The following is a 27153-nucleotide window of genomic DNA, read 5'->3' as shown; positions in this document are numbered from 1 at the left end:
AGGGAGGGAGGGCTGGAAAGGATGGGGAGTAGCTGGCCGCGGATTGGCTGGCGGAGGGCTCCGCAACTCCGGGGGAGAAAGTGCTCTTTGGTGGCCGTTCTCGGCGCCGGTTCTTGCTTCGGGTTCCGCCGGGCAGGGAGGCTGGGCTGGGCTAGCCCGACCGGCGAGGCAACTCAGAGGTAGCTAGCTGTAGGAGCCGGCCGGACGCCTTGACTCGAGCGGGTTTGCTCCCCCCCCCGGGTTCTCCTGAGTTACAGAAGTTGGGGTGAATCGCTTTTTGCAACACCCCCCCCCCCTCCGCCTCTCCCCATCCCGAGCGCCTCGAAGAAGCCAGGCGGGCGGAGTCCGGGCCACCACCGGTATTTCAACCTTGCCCTCCGTCATCTTCCAGCATGGGCATCGTCTTCCACCCTCAAGATGCCCTGTGGATGCTCTGGGCAGCCTTCGGCCTCCTCCTCCTCCTGCCCGGCCTGTCCAAGGCCAACGAGTACGACTACGTGAGCTTCCAGTCGGACATCAGCTCCTACCAAAGTGGACGCTTCTACACCAAGCCCCCGCAGTGCGTGGCCATCCCGGCTGACCTGCGCCTCTGCCACAGTGTGGGCTACGACAAGATGGTGTTGCCCAACCTGCTGGACCACGAGACCATGGCCGAGGTCAAGCAGCAAGCCAGCAGCTGGGTGCCTTTGCTCAACAAGAACTGTCATTTTGGCACCCAGCTCTTCCTTTGTTCTCTCTTTGCCCCCATTTGCTTGGACCGGCCCATCTACCCCTGCCGTTGGCTCTGCGAGGCCGTGCGCGACTCCTGCGAGCCGGTCATGCAGTTCTTTGGATTCTACTGGCCCGAGATGCTGAAGTGTGACCAGTTTCCACAGGATGATGTCTGCATTGCCATGACGGCCCCCAACGCTACGGAGGCTTCCAAACCTCAAGGTAAGCTTTAGTCCTTAGCAGCATCTGCATTTTCTACATTGGCCTCACTTGGAGCTACTTAGAGATGGTCCTGCTGGGAAGCTGAGGTGAGATGATAGCTCCTGGTGGCCATCTTGGAGCAAGACCCAAGAAGGCCTTCTGAATGTTTAGGGGGAACCCCCCCCCCCGTAATATTATGATCCAGCTGGGTCCCATCTTCCCATTAACACCATTTCCACTTAAAGGTCTTCAGTAATGAATAGAAGTGTTTCTCAACTTTGGAACTTTAAAACATCTGGATTTCAACTCCCAGAATTCCCCTGCCAGCCTGTCCATATGTCTTAAAAGTTGCCAAGATTGAGAAACACTGGAATAGAATATTATTCCATAACTTCATCACTTTCTGATTATTTGGTCTTTAGTTCCCAGAAGTGTTAGCAGTGGTGACACCAAGTTGGTCTACATCTCTGAAGCACATCAAAGTTGGAAGGAGGATGGAGAAGACTCTTCTGGATTGAGTAACCCACCCGTTCTAAATTGAGTTCATGTGTGAGGTTAAGAAGGGAATGGCTGTAACTGAGTGATTAAGGACAGATTCTGCTTGCTGAGGATTTCAATGTCAATGTTAGACCGTCTGTAAGGCAAAGACTCCAGAAAGTTGATGGTGCCAATACTAATTGCAATTATGGCAGACATTGCTAATAGTAACAGGATTAATTATTTGACTTGGCAGCTTCCTGAGAACTTTGCTGAGTGAGGTTCATGCAGTTCTGCTCCCCAAAAGTAGGCAGGAGGGAGAGCAGACCTTGAAAGAAACAATTTCCCATTTCTGCAGCAGTGGTTGAGTAATTTTGGAATCTTAGTAGCTTTTGGGGACCTCTACAAACATTCCTCTGTTACAGCTTGTCCTGTGTTCTCAGAATGTGAGAGCAAAACACACACAAAAAAAACCAAGCAACTGATTGTTGCCCTTACCTATTAATTAAGACGAGAGCCTCTTCATAGCAGCAGTTTTGTTCTTTATACCCAACAACTCCAGACATAGACAAGGATTTAGTTCTGGCTGGTCTGCTAATCAACACATTGGCTTAATGCTCAACCTGGGCTAACAAAGCATAAGTGCTTTGTTTATAATGCCTGCTGTGCCCAGACAAATCCATCCTATTTAGCATCATGTGATGACCTGGTTTATACTACATGCTAAAATCCATGGCTGGCTTCCCACAGGATGCTGAACCATAAATGACCTGATCCTTTTGGAGCCTGGATGCTGGCGAACCCAGCAGATTTGTCTGATTATATTGCATCTAGTACTTCCTCATCCTACCCAAGTGGTAAACGAGACTGAGAAATCCTGATTGGCTTAAAGTTGCCCCTCTGTGGCGAAGATTTAAGCTTGATTCTCCCAGTTCTGATAAGCACTATTTTTGTTGCAGAAAAGAGAAATTTATTTCAAAGATAAAGATAATAAAGTAAGCCTCTGTTGTTGGCTTCCTTCCAACTCTACTATATTATTAATGGGTAAAGAAAAAAGATTCCCTATTGGGTATTTCAAACTCGAGTTCCCAGCTCTATGCTCTTCTTGCCAGTCCAGGTGAGGATACTTTTCTGGATGCCTATTTGGCTTCCTCCTAAATTATGGGTCCTGGGTCTTATCCCTGAAGGCAAACCCTAACACCAACTGCTTTTGCAGCTGGAGGTTTTAGGGTGAACAGCTGCTGTGGACAAAGACCTTCAGTGATTTTGTTGAGTGGTGCTTGTAACCATGTTGTACAAAAAGTGAAAGCGACTAAAGGACCCTTTCCTAAACTGGTTCTTCCCTTATGCCCTCCAATCTTGACTTGTATAATGTCAACCGGCAGATGCCCCTTTGCTCACTAGGAATTATGGGAGTTGCAGTTGCAAGACATTGGAGAGAATTGATGTAAAGAAACCAGCGCTGGAACTGGGCACCAAGCAGTTTGAACTTTGGACTTTAAATAAGTCCAAAGAAGTCCTTTATGTGTGTGCTGCTTGCCATGTTTATTTGGTTAAGCATGCATAGAAGAAGACATACTTAACAAGCCACTTTCTTTAATCTCCCTTTTCTCTGCACTATCAGGATCACAGCAATACTAAGGTAATGTATTTCCAAAATGTTAGAAAGATTTCCCATATAACATGCATTTAGACGTAGTAAAACATGCCAGATATAGAAACTCTATATCTGGCATGTTTTACTACGTCTAAATGCATAGCATTACATGGGAAATCTTTCTAACGTTTTGGAAATGCATTACCTTAGTATTGCTATGATCCTGATAGTTTCTCCTTGGCTGTTTGGAATTTACACTCTGGGCTGCCTTGGGAGGCTTTTTCAGCCTTAGTCTTTGAAGTACAGTTGGGGGCTTGATCTTCCTCAAACTGGTGCCCCCCCAGTACATTGTGGTTAGACTCTTAGGATATGAACGCATCAAGTTGGAGAGGGTTCTGGGTACTGAGTGACTTAAATCTTGCACTGGCAACTTTGCTGGCCTTAAACAACATGACTTCCTGGACACTCGACCTCAGAGCTATTGTGAAGATAGAATACCTTTCTCATACCCTTGTAGAGAAATGGCCCAAAATCAGAAACTTTAACAAAACACCAGAGACTCCAGAGCTCAGCAAGGCTCTTGAACATGATCCAGGTGGTTTTTCCTCCCCTGTATTTGGATATATGTGTGTATGTTTGCGTTAATAGTCAAAATATAATATTAAGCAGAAAAAACTGAAGGAGATGGATCCTGGGCAAGTAATATGGTCACATGTACCCTAGCCCTAACCCTCCACTTGCGGATAAAGTTAAGCAGTTAGTAGGATAGCTGATGAAAGAGATTACAACTTAAGAATGTCCTATACTATACTTTTCCACTTAGAAGCCGGGAAATGTAGAATTGGAATGGGCTACCAAAGCCTTCAACTCCATCTCTTTGCTCCTTGCAGGCATCCATAAAAAAGCAGAACCCATCCAGTTTCCGCTGGAGCACCTCCAGAAAAAGGGAACTAGCACCTCTCTAAGTCATGGGTTGAACTGGGTTCAACCCAGTCATGGGTTTAAGAAATTGTTGGAATCCGCTTTCCTGTAGCCTCTATCTGCTGTTCCCTATCCTGCCTTCTGGGATCCTCAAAAAGTAAAATGTACTCTGTGGGCTCTCTGTAGGGATGGGTCCCTCCCTCCCTCCCTTACTTCTTCCCCCCTCCCTTACTTCCTTCACTTTGGGTGGCTTACATTTCAAAATGGAGACCAATAAAATGAAAATTAAAGGGGAAAAAAAACCCTTGTATGTCTGGAATAAGACAAACTGAACACCCCATCAGAAAAGCAATGGAAACTCAACAGTCATTCCAGCCCACCCTAGAAGCAAAGCCCAGCTTCCAAAGATTTTTGAAATCTCTGTAGGATTGAAGCTATGAGGCTCTCCTGGGGATGCTGTTTCCGTACGGAAGAACAGGGACAGGAGAAAGTGTGCTTCCTAGGTCTTCTTAGGAGACCTTATTTGAAGGAACTGTAAAGTCATGGATTGGAAGGGACGGCAAAGATTATCTAGTTCCCCCACCTGCTGAATACTTTCTCTTTCCACTTGTGCAGTTAGGCTGTATGGTACAACCACAATGTTGTTGGTTTCTGCACAGCAGTACTCAAAACTGGCTCGGTGATGAACCTGTGCCATATACTAGACTTAATAAGCCTCTGGTTTGCCCTATTAGAATGCTCTGTAATTCAGTACAGTCTTCCAAATTTTTGCTTATATTTGTACTTGATTTGTGATTATGTGGAAAGAGCCTGGCTAGTAAAGCATCATTGAAAGCCCTACGTGTTTGTGAAAACCTAACCAAGAGTGGCTTATTGAAGAAATCCTGATTAAGCAAGGCTATGTGTGTGTGTGTGTGGGGGGTGTCTCCTACATCCATCCAATGCTGATACCTCTTCTTTCGATTTTTTTTAGACTCTTGGTTTTTGTGTGTACTTTCTACACGTATATCTTCCGGCTTGTCATAATTTTTTAAGACTCTGTTCTACCTTCTGTGCTTTTTAATTGACTCTACCCTACACTCCTTATTCTGGCCTACGACTTCTATAAAGATTTGATTTGAGGACATATGCCTATTCATTGCCTGGTCTCCGCTGTGCTTTGCATAGACCACATGCCTTGCATTAGAGGGAGCTGGTTCACACGATCCGTGATGCAAAGTCCCAAGCAAAGCTCTTGCATTGAGTTGCAGCACCCCATGCCTGAAAAGGAGTTGGGCCTTCAGGAAACGGCCACAGCCGTTGTCTTGACTCTTTTAGGATTTCTTCAATAAACCACCCTTGGTTAGGTTCTCATACCAAGTGGGACTTTCATTGATGCTTTACCAGTGACACTCATTCCACAAATCATATAAAAACATAAGTGAAATAGAAGGAAAAATGAAGTGAACAATAAGCCAAATTCAAATGGACAATGATTACAGGTAATCCTTGACTTCACAATCACAACTGAGACCAGCATTTTGGTGACTAAGCAGGATTGGTTAAATGAATTGCACCCAATTTTAGACCTTTGAGCTACAGTTGTCAAGGGAATCACTGCAGTTGTTAAGTGAGTCATACTGTCATTAAGCAAAACTGGCTTTTCCCATTGACTTTGCTTGTTGGAAGGGGACTGGGAAAGTTGCAAATGATGATCACGTGACCCTCAGATACTGCAACTGTTGTAAATGGATGCCTGTTGCCAAGTGGCCGAATATTGAATATGTGATTGTGGGGATGCTGCGACGGTTGTAAGTTCAAGGACCGTAAGTCACTTTTTTCAAGGCTATTGTAATTTGAACTGTTGCTAAACAAGTGATTGTAAGAGGAGGACTCTCTGTGTGTTCTTGTAGCAGAATAGGTGACCGTTATATTTGTGTGTAGGGAACCGGCATTCCCACCCTGACACTCTCCCAACAGGAAGGATTTCAATTCCCATAATTCCCTATTAGCATAGACCAGGGGTAGGCAACCTTGGCTCTTTTATGACTCGTGGACTTCAACTCCCAGAATTCCTAAGCCAGCGAGTCATAAAAGAGTCAAGGTTGCCTACCCCTGGCATAGACCAAGACCAGGCAACCCTTATGCAAATTTCCTTGACCCGGATTTTGACTCCTCAATTTCACATGCAGTTTTTATCAGTGAGTTGGGAAAAGTAGTTTAAGAGACTATCTTAACAATTGGCCTCTCCATTTTTCCCATTAGGTATGAAATCTGTGCATCTTTAAAAAGTTAACATTCCTATACTATCCAAGGTTTCCGAATAAACTGACATCAGGGTCCAAATGTAAAACAATACTTTGGCACTCAAGTAGTGCCCTCTCCTTTAAAGCTTTTTTCCTCCCTCCCTTCCTTACATTCCATAGCAGAAGGCAGTATTTAGAGCTACTACTTTTTCCCTCCCCTCCAAACTAATCTCTTGGGAGGAAAAAGTTATTTTCATAACTGCTCCATAGCTGGAAACTAGGAGTTGATTGACGGGAGTTTTGCTTTGGCCGAAGTTTGTCTCAGCCGTAAAGGCACCAAAAATCTCCTTTAAAACAAAACACACAAAACGGACACACTGCTGCCCCCACCCCCCACTCGTATTGGTTTCAGGTATAAGCTGCCAATTTTACAAATCCATTCCTTTGAGAGACGTAGATATTTTTCCTGATTAAAATTTGGTGCCAAATTAAAACAGGATACGACAGGTAAGGTGATAGTTTGCAAAAGATGGAAAGGAAAGAACTGTCATAGGCCTCGTCCAGCGCGTTTCGTGGGGAAGGAACACAAATGGTAGTGTTTTTGAGGGTGAGGCATAAAAGAAATTAGGGCTTTCTCTTTTTTCTATAGCTTGGATAATATATATACAGGGCTTTTTTTCTCATAGAACGCTCAGAACGGAGTTCCGCCACCTTTTTTGGATGGAACCTTGTAGGGTAGGCAAGGTGGGTTGTATGACATGTGTGAGTTCCGGCACCTTTTTCTTTTACAAAAAAATATATATATTTAAAGGGATGAGTTATTTATGTATAAATTTATTTTGTTTTGGCATCTAGCAGACCAGAAACTAAGATTATGATTCCCTCCCTTTGGGATGGGAGAATCATGGATGTAGGTTTGAGTGGGAAGTCCTGGACAGCCAGTGATTTATTAATACTAAGAAAACTGTCCTATTTTATTTTCATTTTTTTTAAAAAAATCTACTGTGTTGAGGAGGAGATGATCTATTCTCCAAAGCACCTGAAGGCATGGCAAGAAGTACTGGGTGGAAATTTATCAAGAATGCTCCAAGCTAGAATTAAGAGAATTTTCCTGACAGTGAAATCAGTCAGTGGAATGGCCTGGCTTTCAGAAGTTGTGGGTGCCCCATCATGAGGATTTTAAAAAGGGACTGGACAGCCATTTGTCTAGAATAGTATAAGGCAGGGGTAGGCAACCTTGGCTCTTTTATGACTTGTGGACTTCAACTCCCAGAATTCCTGAGCCAGCCATGCTGAGGGGAAAGAGAGAGGTTTCCATGCTGAGCTATGCTGGCTCAGGAATTCTGGGAGTTGAAGTCCACGAGTCATAAAAGAGCCAAGGTGGCCTACTCCTGGTATAAGGTCTCCTGCTGGAGTAGGGGGTTGGACTAGAAGATCTCCAAAGTCCCTCCAAGTGTGTTATACTGTTACTGAATCCCATATTTCATGTTACATGTCACTATTTTAAAAGAAATAAAAGAATAAATGTCTGTGCTACCTGCTCTAATATGTGACAGTGAAACATAGACACCAAGCTCACAATCGATACGAAAGCTAGGAGTGGAAAGATATGCTCGGCATCACAGAACAAGATAGAAAAACCCGCACATGGATTGGAGAATAAAGAAAAGTACACGATGCCATCAAGAGGGTAAAAGAATGGAAATGGAAACGGGCCGATCACATAGGAAGAAGAACTGAGGGCAGGTGGACCAAGGCAGTCATAGAATGGATTCCGCTCAATCAGAAGCATCCTCGCCGACATCAGCAAGTACAGCAGGAATTCTGGGAGTTGAAGTCCATGAGTCATAAAAGAGCCGAGGTTGCCTACCCCTGGTATAGGTTGAAAACAGGAGGAGGAGGCCTTCATCCCGCAGTGGAGAGACAATGGCTAAAATGTTATAAATAATAAATTAAAAAAAGAAAGAATGCTCCATGGAAAGGAGGAGATTTATTTTTAAAAAGTTTCATTTTGGAAAGATTCCATTACAAAACGCTAGGAAATCACGTTGCTGATTTTCTGCAGTAAAGGTTGAAGCGAGTTCTGAGGGCTTTTGATTCCCCTCAGAATTCAAGATAAGAGCACAAGCGTGATAGATAAGAATTACGGTGGAGATATTAAGCTTATGGCAGAAGCCTTTATTGGATAGCAAATAATTAAATATACATTGCAGTTGCTTATTAATGCCATATTTAGGTTTAGATGTAAAATTTAAGCAACTTATTGTATCAACATTAACATTTTAGAGATCACAGCTAACGTTGATATAAACTACTTCTTTATTTCCAAAGGTTGAAGTTATTCAAACATTAGAATGTTAATGCTCTCTAGTCAACACTGTGTAAATAGCACCGTACTCTTTCAGATATTTGTAATATTTAATAGAGAGAAGGCAATAAAGGTGCAATCCATCAAATGAACAATGCAAGACTAACCCCCAACAATCAGAACTATTAGCAACCATTTGTGGGCGAAGCTTATACTAACTAAGGTAACAAAATGTTGTTACTTTTAGAGAAATATATTTATCTTAATTATTTAACAGGTTGTGCAAATAAAAGCAATCAGAGTGCCCAGAAATTTAAATTAAAGAAGGATAATCAACTGGTGGTGAATGTCCTTGTAGATCTGGCAACCCAGAAAAACATCTCCACCGTAATTGTTATCTATCACACTTGTGCTCTTATCTTGAATTCTGAGGGGAATCAAAAGCCCTCAGAACTCACTTCAATCTTTACTGCAGAAAATCAGCAACGTGATTTCCTACCATTTTGTCGTGGGATCTTTCTAAAGAAGAACATGACTTGTGATTTCTATGGTACAGAGAGACCTCGACTTACAACCATTCATTTAGTGACTGAAGTTACACACTTATGACCGTTGCAGCATCTCTGTGGTCATGAGATCAACATTGTGGCGCTTGATAAATGGCATATAATTTATGAGAGTAGCCATTGTCTTGGGGTCATGTGACCACTATTTCTGACCTTCCCAGCCAGTTTCTGACGAGCACAGTCAATGGAGGAAGCCAGATTCGCTTTAACAACATGATTCACTAAACAGGGATTCACTTAACCACGGTGGCAGAAAAAGGAGTAAAAAGGGGCACAACTCACCTAACAACTGTCTTGCTTAGCAACGGAAGTTTTGGGCTCCATTAAGGTTGTAAGTCAAGGACTTACCTGTATTAATATCACAAAGATAGTGGCTTTCATATAAGGGTTTTTGTTCCCAAACAATGTAATGTACTAATGTAGTACAATTAAACAGTATTAATTGGCCCCCTCCCCCAGACTTCAAGATGGCAACTGTGACAGTGCAATTGACATTTTGGCCCCTTTTAACGTGTGACACTCATGAGTTTTTGACCAACAATTTGCACAGATCCCTGCTTGCAGCTTGACAGTTTTCTTTCCCCCATGAAAGAGACTTTTCTACTCCATTTTCAAATTGCTTGAAAATTCCTTTCAAACGTATTTAAGGGTGCTTTTATCTTGAACAGTCAAGGTACCTGGTGCTGCTTTGGTGGTCTTTTCTGTACATATATTTTTGTCACTTTAAACTTGCATTTCCCCATAAGAAAATGGGAGTTCTCCTTTGGTATTTCACAGTGAAAAGGTATCATGTAATAAAAATGAGAAATTCTTATTTCCAGGTACTTCTTGCCAGCTCATAGCCTTTGTCCCCAGAGTTTCATTAACATTCTCACTTCATTAAAATAAAAAAAAAATCCTTTCAAAATTAAACACTTTTCTATCAAATTAGATGGTTGAGAAACACATGGAAAGCTTTTACTATACAATGCTGCTTACTAGCTTGCAAAATGAAAAGAAACTGCTAAGAATGTAGGGTTTCTTGTTCCTTTTTTGGAAGTCAGGCAGATAAATACCAGCTGCTTTTCCTTATAGCAAACAATTTTTTTTAAAAGAACAATTTTCTGTTAATTGGATGGACAGAGATTGATTTTCTTTTTTTTTTACTAGTGAGAAGGCCAGAAGCAGGAGAAAGCTCTATTTTCCATAAGTTCCCTCTCTGCCAGTGGAATTCTTAAGGTGTGTTTTATATAACCAACTCTTCACCTTTTTTAAAAATTAGAAAGTAAATGACAAAACCAATTGAGAAGTGAGCCTGAGGCCTGGTTTTCTAAAACCCTTGCAGCGTGTCTCAAGGGAGGCACGGTGGGACTTTTAATTTATTTTATCCTAGATGAGGAGCTGTGACCTGAGCTAAAATCAGTCTGGACAATTTAATTGGGTACAATCGGTGGGATTCAGCCGGTTCGCATCACTTCGGCAGGACCAGTAGCTAATTTTTGGTTGCCTAGGCCCAGAACAGACTTCCGGAAGTGGCATCCACACACAGAGAACCGGTTGTTCATGTATTTGATTCCCACCACTGGGTACAATAACAACAGCTTGTTTGGTGACCGTTCAAAGTGACAACGGCGCTGAAAAAGTGACTTATGACCGTTTTTCACGCTTACGACCATTGCAGCATTTCCCCAGGGTCACATGATCAAAATTCAGACACTTGGCATCTGACTCGTATGTATGACGGTTGCTGTGTCCCGGGGTCATGTGATCCCCTTTTGTGACCTTCTGATGAGCAAAGTCAACGGGGAAGCCAGATTTACTTAACAACCGTGTTACTCACTGAAAAACTGCAGCGATTCACTTAACAACTGTGGCAAGACAAGCCGTAAAATGATGCAAAATTCACTAGCAAATGTCTCACTTAGCCACTGAAATTTTAGGCTCAATTGTGGTCGTAAGTTGAAGACTACCTGTGTTTCGCTTCTTTCCTCTTGAACTGATTTCATTCATGCTGATCAGCCATGTGTCTTTCCTTCTTCCTTCTTTTAGCTTTAGGAATTGAAACTTTCCTGGTTTCCCCACATTGCTTCCTCCCTCCCCCCCTCCACTGTCTTGTTTTTCAAGTGGGAAGCTGGCCAAGGAAGAGTCTTCTGTTTTGATTCCTGTGGAGTGCAAGTGTTTGTATATGACATACAGTACAATATATTTTTTTATTTATTTTATTTATTTTATTGGATTTGTATACCGCCCTATTCCCATAGGACTCAGGGCGGTTTACAGGGCAGTTAAAACCATGAATACAAAAAATAAAAACAAAACAAATTAAATTCAAGCCCCAAGAGTAAATCTAAAACCCAGTTAAATATAGCCAACTAATTGAAAGTGATGCTACTACTAATAAACAACTAATGCAAGTTTCAAAAATTGGACTAAAGATGAGTTTAGCAGTTTGCTTCTTGGAACTTAAGAAAAATGGAACCGGCTATAATAATTTGACTGGCTGTTATCAGAAGAAATTGCTGGAATGAGAGTACAACCACTTGCCCATTATGTATTTTTTAGTTGGCAGACAACTGATTTACCATTAACAGTTATGAAAAATCCATAATGAGTGAGTGGTTATCAAGCTAAAGAGAGACACGGAAGAACAGAAAAAAGAACATTTTTTTTAAGCTTTAACATTTCAGACAGAAAAAATTATGCCATTGAACTGTGAAGTTTGCTTTGCAAAACGCTGAACTGTATTCCAATTTTAAAAGAGCCACCAGTGTTGCACTGTCAAAGGACAGTATTTCTTGCCTTCAAAACTCCTTTCCCTTTTCCCCCCAATACAAACAGGCCCTAACTTACAATCGTTTGTTCAGAGTTACAAAGGTACTGAAGAAAGTGACTTACAATCAGTCCTCGTGCTTATGACCATTGCAGCATTCCCACAATCACGTGATCAAAACCAGGTGCTTGGCAGCCAGCATGTGTTTATAAGGGTTGCTGTGTACCAAGGTGATATGGTTGCCATTTATGACCTTCCCATTTGACCTCTGACAAGCAAACTCAATGGGGGAAAGCAAATTCAGTTAATGACCACATGATTCATGTAGCTGCAGTGACAACCATTGCAAGGAAAAAGGTTGTAAAATTGGGCGTGTCTCATTTAACAACGGCCTTGCTTAACAATAGGAGTTCTGTTTCCAGTGGTGGTCATATGTCAAGAGCTTTCTCTACAGTGATTTATGATTTATGCCAGGGCTCTTCAAACTTGGCCCTTTTATGTCTTATGGACTTCAACTCCCAGAATTCCTCAGAATTCCACAAGTCATAAAAGGGCCAAGTTTGAAGACACACCCCCTCCCCGATTTATGCTTTTCTCATGGGGAAGAAGCTCAATGACCTGAAAACCTATTAACTATCTCTAAGCACCTTCTTTGGCATTTGCTCTGTGTGTGCGTTGGTTGTATGTGTGTGTGTGTGGTTGTGTGAGAGAGAGCATGAATGAGTGCTTCCTTTCTCACCCCTGGCCTGTAGGAAGTATAATGCTATCTATAGGATTAGTGGTTACATCTGCCACAAAAACATAATAAATGAAAGAGAGATAAATCTGTCTTTCGCCCTCCTCAACATTATATTTACTTGCAGACTTAAATGTGTGTGTGTGTGTTTCAATTCCCATCTGCCCAAATCAGCACAATTTGTGGTCAGGGCTGATGGGAATTGTAATCCGCAGCACCTGGTAGAGGCCAGACTGGAATGAATGAATAAGTGAATTTGAAAGAAAGTCTCCTTTTTGACAGCTGAGACCTTTCACTGAGGTTTTTTTTATGGTACGATGATTTCACAATAAAATACCACAGCAAATTCTTCTAGTACTAAATTTTTTTAATATATGAAATCTGTGGATGAATAGTTTAAGTAAGCTGTAGAAACAATGGGCAGAGAATGGTTAAGCACTACATAACTGGGTTTATACATTGTTCTGAATCATGGACTGTTGTAGCTGTTCTTAAATAAACCATAATGGTTAGGTTAACAACTGTGGCAAAAAAGGTCATAAAATGGGGCAAAACTCACTAAGCAACTGCCTTGCTTAGCGATGGAAATTTTGGGCCCAGTGGTGGTGGTAAGTCAAGGACTATTTGTATAATTTTATGTACAGGTATGATTAAGATTGTCCTAAACATTGTTGTCCTAGAGCAGGGGTCTTCAAACTTGGGAAGTATAAGACTTGTGGACTTCAACTCCCAGAATTCCTCAGCCAGGCTTAAAGTTGCCAAGTTTGAAGACCCCTGTCCCAGAGCAAGAGTGAGTAGGTGATGGGCCAGGGTCTCCTCAGTGTTGTAAGACCAACCTGCCGAATTTCTGCAGCTAAACATCTGGATTTCAACACAGCAGACTTTGGGGGAAGGATGGGGGTGATTTTAAGGGTGGGAATGGAAATTCTTTGCCAGTGGGTATCTTAGGGTTGGTCCTTCAGTTCAGTTACTAGTGTCCTTAGCATTAAGTAGGAACCATGTTACATGAATACAGTGACTGTATTGAGTTAGTGTAGATTTAGGATGTAATATATTGTATGAATCCAGTCTGAAGATGGATCTTCATCTCGCTCCTCTAATTCCTTGTGTGTCTATCACACTTGGCCAATAAAGTTTCTTTCTTTCTTTCTTTCTTTCTTTCTTTCTTTCTTTCTTTCTTTCTTTCTTTCTTTCTTTCTTTCTTTCCTTCCTTCCTTCCTTCCTTCCTTCCTTCCTTCCTTCCTTCCTTCCTTCCTTCCTTCCTTCCTTCCTTCCTTCCTGCCATCCAGCCATCCAGCCATCCATCCTAGCCACCTGCAAACACTCACAAAGAAGGATTCAGATAAGACTCCATTCTCCACTCAACTTGCTGGAGGTTGAATGTTAAGTTTCAACTAGGAAAGGATGTTTTCTTTGGAAGTCCTGCCTAGCAAACCTCATAGCTTCCCATTACATTTCTTATGGCTAACTTCAGGTGCTATGTAAACAGCTTAGGAGGAATGTACAAAGATGAAAGCTGAACAGCAATGGGAGTGAGTTGGGAAGAGGGAAAACTATTCTAGTGTCAAGAGGCAGATGAAAAAAAAATGATTTAGCTTTTCGAATCCTGTTGCTGATCTTGGCAAACTGTGCAGAAGAGAACGGAGGTGGCAAGCATCTGTGTTTTGTAGCTGAAGTCAACAGAACAAAGATCTCAGTGGTGGATGTGGCTCTTCCAGGTTTCCCGTGAGCCTGAAAGAATTCGGTGTTGGGTAATCTTTTGCAGTCAATGATTGATCTCAACTGTTAAGAGACCATGTTGTGGGCGCTGTCACGCAATGGCTGTGGGGAAGCCCCCCTGTTCACCACATGGCTGCTCTGTTGGCTGGAACTAGCTACGAAACTCTCAATTTACCTCCTCTATAATAAAGGAGGGATTGGATTACAACGTACTTATTTTTTCCCAAGAGATTCCTATTCATATCGGTGTCTTCCTTCTGGATAGGTGCAATGACAGCATTGTATTTAAGCTGGACTTCATTACTTAAGTACAAAATAATGAACTCCAACTTGAATGCAATGCTCTGGCACCGTTAGGAACAGGAACCACTTGGGAAGCTAACGAGCACGGCTTATTAGCAGTTAAATTTTGTCTATTTGCCTATATGGGTGCTTGTTCTTCTTTCGTGCTGTTGTTACTTTCCATTGCTTGATGTGTCCTCCTTCTCTTGCCAGGCACTGCTGTGTGTCCCCCTTGTGACAATGAAATGAAGTCGGAGGCCATCCTGGAGCACCTGTGCGCCAGTGAGTTTGGTAAGGAAGCCTTCCCCCCCTTATTTTAAGTACACTTAGACTCAGACATTCTCTATGACTCAAAGTAGTTGATTCTCCTCTTGCCTGATGTTCTCCAGATGTGCTGATCCACCAGTCCCAGAAACTCTTCCAGAGTATAGTTGATGAACAGTTCCCCAGATTGGTCTCCTATCCATAAAAAAAACCCTCTCTCTTTTTAGGATCCTGTAATCTCTTAATTTGGGGTAGGCTGAATGGAATTGAACTCTACTGCCAGAAGCCCTTCCTGATAACATGCAGAGTGTGCAGCAGATATTTTCTCTTTGCATCCTAGGAGAGAAACCTCTGCCACTACCTAGGATTGGACTCTTCACCACTAGGCCACCACGCCACTCAGTGGTCTCCTATCCATGCAATAAGAAATATAGCTCTCCTTAGCATCACAAGAGTGGAAGCAGTGTCCCACCGTGGTCAAGGACCATATATTATAGACTTAGGAGGGTTTTTCAGAAATCATCAGACAATTTGCACAATTAAAATTAACTAGAAATGGGTAAAGAACAATATGGCTAATTCTCTTCTGATTTTCAGAAAACAAAAAAAACATGAGGCGTAGTGAGCCTACTTCACCTAGAAATGTGACAAATTCTGTCCAAAGTTTTGAAAATCCCAGCCCTTACCTCTCTGCTGATGTTATACTGCTTCATGTTTTGCCCTCTACAAACTTCATTTATCTCTTTCTTGACTCTTCCATCCAGCCACAGTTCCAGAGACGTTATTAACAACATTTTCCTTTTGTGCACCAAGGATATATATAATCGGTCACATATGAATTTCTGGATTTTTCAAAATATTATTGGTTCTGGCCAGTTTGAAAACCAGAAAGGGAAATGAAAATGAGTTGATTTCAAAAAGGCAGGCATGTTCTCCATGTAGACTAGAGCGAATATTTTCAAGTGAACCTTGTAAAATGTGGATTGCCAGATCTTTGAATGCTGAATTTGCTGTTTGAAATTCATCTTATACTTCAAATTAGATATATAAAATTTAAGGGAATTGGGCCGTTTCATACTTATCCTGAGAATGTTGCTATCTATTGTGACAACTTGGGATGTGTATCTGGGAGTGGATAAACACTTACCTTCATATTAGCTTTAAATCCTACAATGTTTCAAGACAGCAAACACTTGGTAAATATTTGAAGCTGCTAAACAGTACTCCAGATTAATGGTGTTAATCTTCAAAACCAAGTAAGAGCTTTGGTGCACTTCAAAGTCTTAACAACTTTACTGGGGCATAAATTTCATTGACTACTATTCTGTTTGACCATATATGGAGATAAATGTACATAACCGTTTGGCCCTCTTCATTTTATGTTAGAATAGGGACGAACTTTTCCTGCCCACAAAGATATAGAGAGATTTCTGGTCCCTTTTTGGAGTATAATTGGACAAATACTAATTTTTGCCTGTGCTTCACGATGATAGTGGGAATTGAAGTCTTGGAGGCTATTAATTTGCAGTAGGTGGTTGAAAGATCAAATCACACCTTATTTTATTTTCCCTCGATTGCTCATCCATACATCTAACTTCTTCCTGCATGAAGCCCATTATTATTTTTTAATTTTGTTATTTTTGAGGAACAAGTTATGATGTCCTCCCTGTTTCATCCCCCACCTCTGCTGTGTCAGGTTTTAGTTTTTCTGATGCGAAAGTGTATTCTTCTTCCGACACATATCGTACCATATGGACCCTCTACAGTGCCTTGGTAATGTTGTCGATGATGATGCAGACAGTGGCTATAGGGGATTGTGGGGAGGCAGAGAAAGGAATGGAAGAGAATACTGATGTCAACAGTCAAGAGATGGCAGATCAGTCACTTAACAATTCATCTCATAAATAAAAAACTCAGTCCAAATGAAAAAAAAGATCTGGAAAAAGATCTCAAAGTACACAAAGAGACTTGCCTAAATTGATTCACTGCAAATGAGGTTGGAAAATTTCTAAAATAGTTTCCAAGATTTCATATTTTCCCCAGACAAGTATTGAAGATGTCATAGAGAAATCTGTCAAATTCTTGTCTTAGCGGTGTTGGGCCTGACATAGTTGGGAATTATCCAGTGTCTGTTGCTCTCTTAGATCTTCTACATGCTTGTTTCCATCTGGTTTGGTCATTGAGCAATTCACTGTTCTCCATTTTGCCTTTGGTTGAAGAGTAGACAGAACACCTGGCTTGTGCAGCCTTTATGTATATATTAGGAAGGGTTGGACATGGGACCAGGTCTTGTAGGACAGAGGCCCCCAACCTTTGGGGCACCAAGGGAGCAGTTCCATAGAGAGAGGTTTTTCTGCGGACCGGAGGGGGTGTGGTTTAATGTGCTACCTGCATCCCGCGGATGAGGCTTCGCTTATTTCCACGGCCCAGTTTCTGGCATGTGGCGGACCGGTAAAAGTATTAGAGCAATCCCTTGGATTTACTAGGCTGGTCCTGTTTGCTATCTGAAGTTCAAAAGATGGAGAAGCTCGCAAGATAAACCCAACAATAGAAAGGGTAACTGAAGGGGAAGGGATGGTTCTTCTGGTCTTTTCTGAAGCACATAATGGAATCCCATAAATCTTAATTTTCATTCCATGTTGTTTCCCTTTCTTTTTTGACAATTTATTTATTTATTTATTTATTTTGCATTCCTCTACACCAGGGGTGTCAAACTCAATTTCCTTGAGGGCCGCATCAGCATTGCAGTTGCCCTCAGGGGGGTGTGGCCTACTGGGTGGGCATGGCTGGAGTGCATGTGGCCTACTGGGTGGGCATGGCCAGCTCTACATCTTTCACGTCAAGGGTACCTATGGGGGCCTGGGCAGGAGTGGGTGCATTTTTTCATTTCTCACAAAGGATGATACCTCCCCAGCGTGCACCCAGGGGGCAGTGCCGATGCGGCAGGGGCTGGTCCCTCGCTGTTTTCAGATGGCCGTGTTAAGGTAAGACTGAATGCATTTCAGCATAGATGGCCACCACGAAATTGTACATTGGCTCCCGGCCGCCCTGGACCAGGCCCAAGGCAGCGGGGGCCGTTCCCTCACTGTTTCCAGGATGGGTTCGCGGGCCACATGAAACCACTTCGTGGGCCGGATCTGGCCCCCGGGCCTTGTGTTTGACATGTCTGCTCTACACCAACTCAGATAGCATCCTGGCCAACTATAGACAAAGCTGGAAGACTGCCTTAATCCATGGCAAACCAATCCCAAGATTACAGGGACTATTTGCTCATTGTTGGGTTTCCTTGAAGCACCCCTATTTCACACTGCCATCCATCCCCACCTATCCATGCAATAGAGGTGAGCTGTTGATGTCAGGTTGGAGACTAGAAGACAGCAAGATTTCCACCAAATTGCTGCTTGATACTACATCATGACAAAAATGGCAAGGGTAGAACAATTGCCCCGGCTGGATTTCTGAGTTGCAGAAAACCTCAGTCATGGGAACAGCCCAACCTGTGTCACTCAGAGTCACTCTGAGCATCTCTGGAATGCAAACTCTGTCAGTGTCTCAGTTGATCTAAGGTGACCCAGGCTAATTGAAAAATCAGGAGGAGGTAGCACTCCTTCTGACTAACAGGTTTTATTAAAAGGTGTAAGATTTTATGATCTGAAGCTTAGGCCTTCTTTTTTTAAAAGTAATTTCATCAAGGGTTGTAATTACAAACGGAAAAAAGGGGAAAAATAGAAAGAAAAAAGAAAAGAAAAAATATAGCAAAGAAAAAGAAAAGATTTTACTTCCAAAGTTCACCTCCTCTTAAAAGACAGCATACATCTAGCTTGTTGCTGCCAGAAGCCTGTACTATTCTTTATTTTTTAGTCAACAGACATTTCGAGATATGAATAAAAACATCACGTAGGCCAACTTTATATTCCTTCTAAATGTCTTAATTTTTAGTCCATCCAAATAATGTCGCAGAACTTATTTTTTTTTCATTTCTTCTTTATTCTTTCTCACAAGATTCTTCAAAACTTGTAAAAAGTCTCAATTGTAAGTCGAATAAGCTAAAATTATCCAGATGCCTTTTTTGATTTATTGCTTGTATTTCCCTCTTAATTATTAAAACATCAGCCACTTTCTTCTTTTTTCCATGTCATTTTTGTAGCCTGTCATTTATAAGTCCACCCTCAATTCAGTCTCTGTCTTGCAAAGTAAAATGTGTTCCTCATATATAACATCTTTTAGACCAGGGGTAGGCAACCTTGGCTCTTTTATGACTCGTGGACTTCAACTCCCAGAATTCCTGAGCCAGCATGGCTCAGCTTGGAAACCTCTCCCTTTCCCCTCAGCATGGCTGGCTCAGGAATTCTGGGAGTTGAAGTCCACGAGTCATAAAAGAGCCAAGTTTGCCTACCCCTGTTTTAGACACTCTAGGCCTAGAGACAGATATTTGCTGCTGACATTGTTAACATTAACTTTTAACTTCATTTTTCCAAAGGGTCTTTCAATATTTCCAGTGTTAGAATATTTTGAACCATTCTATAACTGCTATCCAATTTTATCTGTTGTCCTTCAATTGAAATTTAGTGTCCGGTTTTAAAAATCTTATTATGTTTTAGTATTACTATTCAAAACAATTATCTGGAGCCCTTGTGGGTTATCTTCCACCCCATTTTTGTCTGGAGACTTTTGAAAAGGCAGTCTACTCACCAGCTGTTCATTCTTTGGTTTTCGGCTCCGCTTTTCATGGAACCACCTTCAGCCCGTCATTTCTTTCTGCAGAAGTGTCTTATGCCTTCTGCTGTACCAGACTCTTAATTTTTTGCTATTAACACGACTCTCCTCCTCCAAGGCTAATTGAGGAAGCCTTGCATTATCTCTTCCTTTCTGAGTGCTCTATGAACAGTGAACATGTGGGCACTGTTGAGGGCAGACTCATCTCTTTAATGCTTAGCATATGCCCAGTGTTAACAGCATCTGGAGCAGGTTCTCTGTCTTTCATCTCTGCAGTAAATGGAGAATAACTCCGAAGGATGTATATATGAATATATGTAGATGTATATTCAATGTTGTAGACACTGCCAATGAATAGGGAAGATCGATGGCTCAGGATTGTTTGTAGGGGCACAAGAGCCGTAATGGTGCAGTGGTTACAATGCAGTATTGCAAGCTAACTCTGCCCACTGTCAGGATTTTGATCCTGACTGGCTCAAGATTGACTCAGCCTTACATCTTTCCAAGGTGGGTAAAAGGAGGACCCAAATGGTTGGGGGCAAGATGCTGACTCTGCAAACTGTTTAGAGAGGGCTGTAAAGCACGGTGAAGCGGTGCAGAAGTCTAAGCGCTATTGCTAGGGTTAGTGCTATTGCTAAATTGCTAGTCAACTTGAGAAGAGACACAAACAAAAAGTTGCAAACTAACCATATAATGGAGAATGGAACTAATCCTTGAGGATTGTGAAGAGCTCTAAGGCATATTAGAGCCTTGGTGGAGCAGTGGGCTAATGCCTCCTTAAGTAACACCAGCTGCCTGTAATTAGTGCAGGTTCGCATCCCACCAGGCTCAAGGTTGACTCAGCCTTCCATCCTTCCGAGGTAGGTAAAATGAGGACCCAGATTGTTGGGGGCAATAAGCTGACTTTGTAATAATGTTGCTTGGGTGTGTGTGTGAAAGCCCTAATAAGCAGGCATATACATAGAATGAAGGCTACTGCTAAGCTTGTAAGCCACCCTGAGTCTTCGGAGAAGGGCGGGATATAAATGGAATTAAAAATAAAAATAAAAAAATATGTGTGTCTCAGAGCCCTGCAAACTAGATGCCATTCAGATATGTGAACTTCAACTTCCAGAGTTCCCCAGCCAGTGTAGCTGTTGCAGGAGATGTTAGGCGCTGACATTTGGAGAGAAGCCCAGACTGGGAAGGATACTTTGGGAAGTTCAGCCATTTACTTGAGTTGTCCCAGCTCTCCTTTTCCATGTAGCTTTGGCACAGCACTTCTCAACTTTAGCAACTTTAAGCAATGCGGACTTCAACTCCCAGAATTCCTCCAGCCAGCAACGCTTTGGAACAACTGCACATCAGCAGCCAAGCCATCTGCTGATGGTTTATGCAGGGCTTTGGTGAAAGGATCCAAGAAGCCAATTTGTGGACATGGCAGACTAAATACTGGGAGACCTCGTAGGACCTAAGAATCTGGATTACAAGAGTTTTCTCTTACAATAAGAGGCAGATGCTGTGATTTGATACATCTCAATCCCAGCCCTGCTGGAAATTTCTGTGTTGGCTCATCAAACAACAGGGAAGATGAATTAAATACGTTTAGCAGCCACTTATTCATATATTCAATCATAGGATAGTTCTGTTCCTTTTCTTCAATTGTCTTCAGCTTTGTTTAAAATTTACCCAAATCTTCCTTCAAATCCACACAAATCTGAATCTCAAAATGTACATTGTTAAAACAAATTTTCTCTCCCACTTTTTGATTCTTTCTCAGGACCTGAAAACAGCAACATCCAAAGGGCAGCCACTACTGACCTCTGGGGTGAAGTGGGGAAGTCAAAACTGTCAAATGGTAGATCATGATCCAAGCCCAGATTTAATCTGGTGTTTCTGTATTTATTTATTTATTTTTGCATTGGAATTTGCAAAGATAAAGATAAAATATCCCCAATCTTAAGTACTTTTACATTAAAGGTTTATTTTAGGTTAGGAGGGGCATGATAATGGTCCCCCGATACTTGATAGTGGTCTTCCAATACTGGGCACAGAAAAGAGAGATTGACTTATTCTCCAAAGCATCAGAGGGCAGGACAAGAAGTACAGATAGTCCTTGACTTACAACAGATCATTTAGTGACTGAAGTTACAATGGACTTATGACAGTTGCAGCATTCCTGTGGTCACGTGATCAAAACTCAAATGCTTGGCTACTGAGTCATACTTAACGACCGTCACCTCTTTTGTGACCATCTGACAAGCCAAGTCAATGGGGAAGCCAGATTCACTTAACAGCCGTGTTACTAACTTAAGATCTGCAGTGATTCACTTAACGACTGTGGCAAGAAAGGTCATAAAAGAGGGGCAAAACTCACTTAACAAATGTCTCACCTAGCAACATAAATGTTGGGCTCAATTGTGGGGCCATTTGTGGTGGTGGAAGCTTGTTAAAGAGAGACCCAACTTAGAGTAAGGGGGAATTTTTGAATTTGCAGCCTGGAGGCTGAGTTGGCATAATGGCAGTGAATGGTTGTTGTTAAAAAAAAAAAAAGCTTTTTCATTCACACAGCTTGTCACCTGTGCACCTGAAATTTACCTGTCATCCCTGTTGTTATTTCCTGGGCATTGTCTAAGTTAGCCTTCCTCAGACTTGTGCCTTTTACCTGTTCGGGTGTCAAGCTTTCAGCCCGTCTGGATCCAGGTCCTGCAAATCACGAGTGTCAAGTCACTCTGTCATTCTACCAGCGTGGGATCTCTCCAAAGGGACCCCCTTTGGCTTGTGGGGAGAGGTGATAGGAGTGGGGACAGAGAGAAGCCAGCAAAAGAAAACAAGTTCAAAAAATGGACTGGATTAGGCAGGGAGATGTATAGACAAAATAATAATAATAATAATAATAATAATAATAATAATAATAATAATAATAATAATAATAATAATAATAATAATAATCCCTCATGGATGAAGCATCAGGCTATGTCTTAGAACAGACATGTCAAACACAAGGCCGGATCCGGCCCGCAAAGTGGTTTCATGCGGCCCGCGAAGCCATCCTGGAAACAGTGAGGGAACGGCCCCCACTGCCTTGGCCCTGGCCCAGAGACCCTCCTCCTGCCAGAGACCCTCAGATCTGTCCCACTCCTGCCCAGGCCCCCATAGGCACCCTTGATGCCAAAGATGTAGAGCTGGCCATGCCCACCCAGTAGGCCACGCCCACCCAGTAGGCCACGCCCACCCAGGCCACACCCACCCAGCCCCTGAGGGCAACCACAATGCTGATGCGGCCCTCAATGAAATTGAGTTTGACACCCCTGACTTAGAATGTTAACAATTGCTCCTTTCTAATCTCTCCTTCCTCCTTTCTCCCTGTCACATGACCCGGAGAAGATGCTATAAACTACCTCTGTCCTTCTCAGGGTGCCTGTAGGCACAAAGATATTGGCCACCGTGGTAGAGGAATTGAAATTTTCTCAAACACCCCCCCCCGCATATTCTTAATTTTTCTCGCTACTTTGTTTGACATCCAAGTCTGGTCTGCAGCCCTGGGATTTCCTACAGGAGCTGTGGTGTTGCAGTAGTTAAAATTAGTGTTGCAGCCTCATTCAGCTCACTGCCAGGAGTTCGATCCTGACCAAGGCAAGGTTGACTCATCCTTCCATCCTTCCAAGGTTGGTATAATGAGGACCCAGATTGCTGGGGGCAATATGCTGATATTGTAAACTGCCAAGAGATGCTGTGTAAAGCACTATGAACCGGTCTATAAGTCTAAATGCTGTTGCTATTGCTACTTGTCTCCCATTCAAATAAAAACCAGGGTTTCTTTCTCTCTGATGTGGATGGATATGAAACACCAGTTTTTTTTAGTAGCTTCAGAACAGGCTGTTACTTAAAATCCTTTTCACAAAAAGAGAGAGAAGAACAGAGTCTCCCTTGTGGTGGCTCCCCAGTTTGATGTCAGTGGGTTTTTTTCACAAGACCCACAAAGATCTTATTCTGAGAGACATATATTGTGATTCAGAATTGCAGTTGTATACTGATATATTCTCAGGTATCCTGGATTGGCTTTGTGTTGTGTGGATCTATGTTGCTGCTGCTACTACTACTTTTATCCATGCATGCATTCCTTCTTTCTAATCCATTTTTGTTTTGGCTGCCATGGGAACCTGTTACTGGCTGACTTTGGGAAACTATATAAGTGAAACCATATGTTTTTTGTTGCAGAATAAGTAGCAGGCTTGACCATCTTATCCTAAGATCTTGGGAGGCAGGAGAAGAGGGAAGCAGGGGTCATGACCATTCAAGCCAGTTATAAAAATAAATAAGTCCATTTGCCAATAGGATGCCCAACAATTATACAGCTCAGAGTTAATGCTACTCACATTTATACATTTACAATATTTATATACTTCATTTGTGTTAATTTATTTACAACTCTAGTTTCAAACAATATCAATCACTATACAAACAAATTAAAGAAGGAACAAGCTGAATTGGTGCAACAGATACGCCAAACGAAGAACATCTTGTTAAAAAAAAAGATCATTGCAAAGTTTGTTCCAGGTTTTAAAATTAGCCAACAGTGAAATATCAGAGACCGAAGCAAAATCTGACTAGAGAGGAATCAGATTATACCTGATGTATTTTTACAAATTTGTTCTGTCAACTTGGTGTCCTCTTGATTTCATTAAGTTTCACGCTTCATTACAGTATCCATCTAGGTAACATCATCAAAACACTGATGCCGTTACCTAGCTGGCTAACAAAAGGTTGAGGGGTGCGATGGCTCAGTGGTTAAAGATGCTGAGCTTGTCAGCTGGAAAGTTGACAGTCCATGTTCGAGACCCAAACACCACTTGATGGGGTGAGCTCCCATTACTTGCTCCAGCTCCTCCCCACCTAGCTGTTTGAAAGCATGCAAATGCAAGTAGATAAATACATGTAGGTACCATTTTGGTGGAAAGATTATAGTGTTCCGTGTGCCTTGGAGTATAGTCGTGCTGGTCACATGACCATAGAAATTGTCATCAGACAGTGCTAGCTTCCTTGGCCAAGAAATATAGATGAGCACCATCCCCTAAAATCGACATAACTGGACAGGGGAAAACTTTACCTTTAACAAAATGTCTGCAAGCAAACAGACAAGCTCAGAAAGCATCAAAGACTCTTTGCTCTGTCTCTTTCTATCTCTCTCTCTCTCTATGTGTGTGTGTGTGTGTGCTACAGCTGAAGGAATAGCAACTCCAGAGTAATGTTGCCATTGGGGGAGGCGAAGAGGGGGCAACTCCATCATGAATGAGTTGGGGATTGAAGCCAAATTATTTCTGCTTGTCAAGATCTGGTGGTGCTTCGCCTGTCTTTGCTTCTAATTGCTCTTGGCCCAAGCCTTTTCCAGACAGGGCTGTTAGGAATTATTTGGCAATTCTGCTCATTGTTTTTCTTTTGATAGCTTCTATTGATTTTTGGTGAGGGGAAGCAGCAGACCCCTGCTAAGCCATGCATCAGACAATGGGCTTTCTTCCCCACTGTGTTTTTCTCTCCAGCTTTGGCCAGGAGTCATAGTTTTAACAGCGTGAGCTTGCCAAAAACCCAGCATGTGCCTGCAAATCCGGAAATGCTTCTTTAATTAGTTTAAGGTATCTGAACATTGGTAGTTTGTCATTCGGGGAGTACAGGTTGCCAGATCCAAGATTAGAAAGTAGAGGCAGTTAATTTGCAGGTCATGGAGCTTTATGTAAGTGGATCTCCAACTTTTCATTGCTAAAAGAGACATGATTTCTCCGCCTGAATTAAAATTGAGAGGCACACTTTGCTTTTGGGGTAGATGCACACAATGAAATCCAATCAAAATGGGGTGGATGGGAAGCCCTCTAATTTAGACATAGACTATTATTTTTAATTAGACATAGACTATTATTTTTTTTTCCTTTAAAACCAGGAGTATTCAAACTTGGCAAATGTAGGACTTGTGGACCTCAAAATGCTGGCTGGGGATTTCTGGGAGTTATGATCCGCCAAGGTTGGACACTCCTGGTTTAAACCCTGCTGAAATTACATTTTATTTGAGATGTGTATATGTAGGTGTGTTTGTGACAGTGCATGTGCACTTTATCTAGTTTTCAAATGTCAGTCCAGGCCTTTCTGCTAAGCAAACATAGGTTTGGAGTTTATCATCCATTGTGTTAGAAGAACCCAACTATTGATTTTACCATGTTGGGTGAATCAGACCATCATATGATATCACCAAGGGGCTGTTCTGCTGGGATATCATGTTGTAGTTAGTTAGCCCAATGTTTAGATGTAATAGCACTAACTGAGTATTGAGATTATCTGGTCAATTTAGGACCCCATGTCAATCTATTTCCATATAGTAAACCTTGTCTTACCAGACTCATAGGAGAGAAAGGGATGTCCAGATTTTGTCTTCTTGCATCCAAAATCTGTGAAGCTCCCGCAAATTGAGGGTTTGAGCAATTTGGTTGGGAAACCTGTTAGAGATGGGTGCACAGTATCTGAGTTGGGGGATTAAATTGTGCTTATTGTAGTCACTGAACACTCAATCAGGCTGAGTTGCGACTGATGGCCTCCTTCGTTCAATGGAGCCTTTATTTTCTTGGGCCACCCCAGCTGTTCGCTCCTTTCCTGGATCACCGCCTTATCTTACCCATGTGCTATATGTCCATATGACTCTTTCCACCCCTTTTAAAATTTCAGTAATATGCTGTCATGTAAGAAAGTACGTCCAGAGATATTTTGCAAAGGAAATTTCTATTGTATGTCCAGTGATGGTGCCCCAGGAGTTTACTTTGTGGCTTTTCCAAACACAAAGTCTGCTTGAATTCAAGTCTACAAAAACCAAACATAATCTCATGTTAATCTTTTTTTCAGCGAGTGTGGGGGAATTGACCAAATTTCTTTTGCATTACAAATGCATGAACTATGTGTTTCTCCTCAGAGGAATAAATATGTGTGAGTTAGTAGACTTTCCTGTGAATTGCAGCATATTGCGGTAAATACTAACACATGAGCAATCCCAATCCTTCTACCATCTGCACTGACCATCTTCTCTACTCTTTCACAGATGGCTAAAAAGAAGAAGACATAATATATACCCACAGCCACCCACAGTTCATGCTTAGGGCAAACTTAACTGTCCATGTGTTGATTTCCATGTTGATGGTACTCCTGGCATGGACCCCAATTTTTCCTTCAGTTGCTATTTTTTCTCTCTAAAATTTGTCCTTCAAATAGGGCTCATTGGGCAATCACAGCTTACTTTCAGGTGCTGCAATGTGTTTCGAAGCTGGGCTGGGGCCTGTTTCCCTTGCTAGACATGGATAAAGCAGAGATAGATGGTCTGTGGAGGTCCCTCTTTCTCCTAAAACAGGGGTGTCAAACTCAATTTCATTGAGGGCTGCATCAGCATTGCGGTTGCCCTCAGGGGGCCGGGTGGGTATGGCCAGGGTGGGTGTGGCCTACTGGGTGGGCGTGGCTAGAGTGCATATGGCCTACTGGGTGGGCATGGCCAGCTCTACATCTTTCGCATCAAGGGTGCCTATGGGGGCCTGGGCAGGAGTGGGACAGATCTGAGGGTTTCTGGCAGAAGGAGGGTCTCTGGGCCAGGGCCAAGGCAGTGGGGGCTGTTCCCTCACTGTTTCCAGGATGGCTTCGTGGGCCACATGAAACCACTTTGCGGGCCGGATCT

General features: G+C 42.4%; 1 protein-coding gene across 1 annotated transcript in view; it reads left to right on the top strand.

Annotated features, from left to right (window-relative positions):
- Window positions 1-392: 392 nt before the first annotated feature.
- The window catches only part of SFRP1 (secreted frizzled related protein 1), a gene marked incomplete at its 5' end in the record, with an annotated part of 46409 nt that continues 19648 nt past the window's right edge, over window positions 393-27153 (top strand). The window contains 2 exons of the mRNA XM_083368880.1: window positions 393-933; window positions 14706-14783. Coding sequence (XP_083225006.1) covers window positions 393-933; window positions 14706-14783 — 619 coding nt within the window. The remainder of the gene's footprint in view (window positions 934-14705; window positions 14784-27153) is intronic.

The sequence above is a fragment of the Vipera ursinii genome (assembly GCF_947247035.1).
Source record: "Vipera ursinii genome assembly, chromosome: 8".
NCBI classification, from domain to species: domain Eukaryota; kingdom Metazoa; phylum Chordata; class Lepidosauria; order Squamata; family Viperidae; genus Vipera; species Vipera ursinii.
The sequence above is the reverse complement of the archived record's forward strand: the minus strand, read 5'-3'. Positions and strand labels throughout refer to the sequence as shown.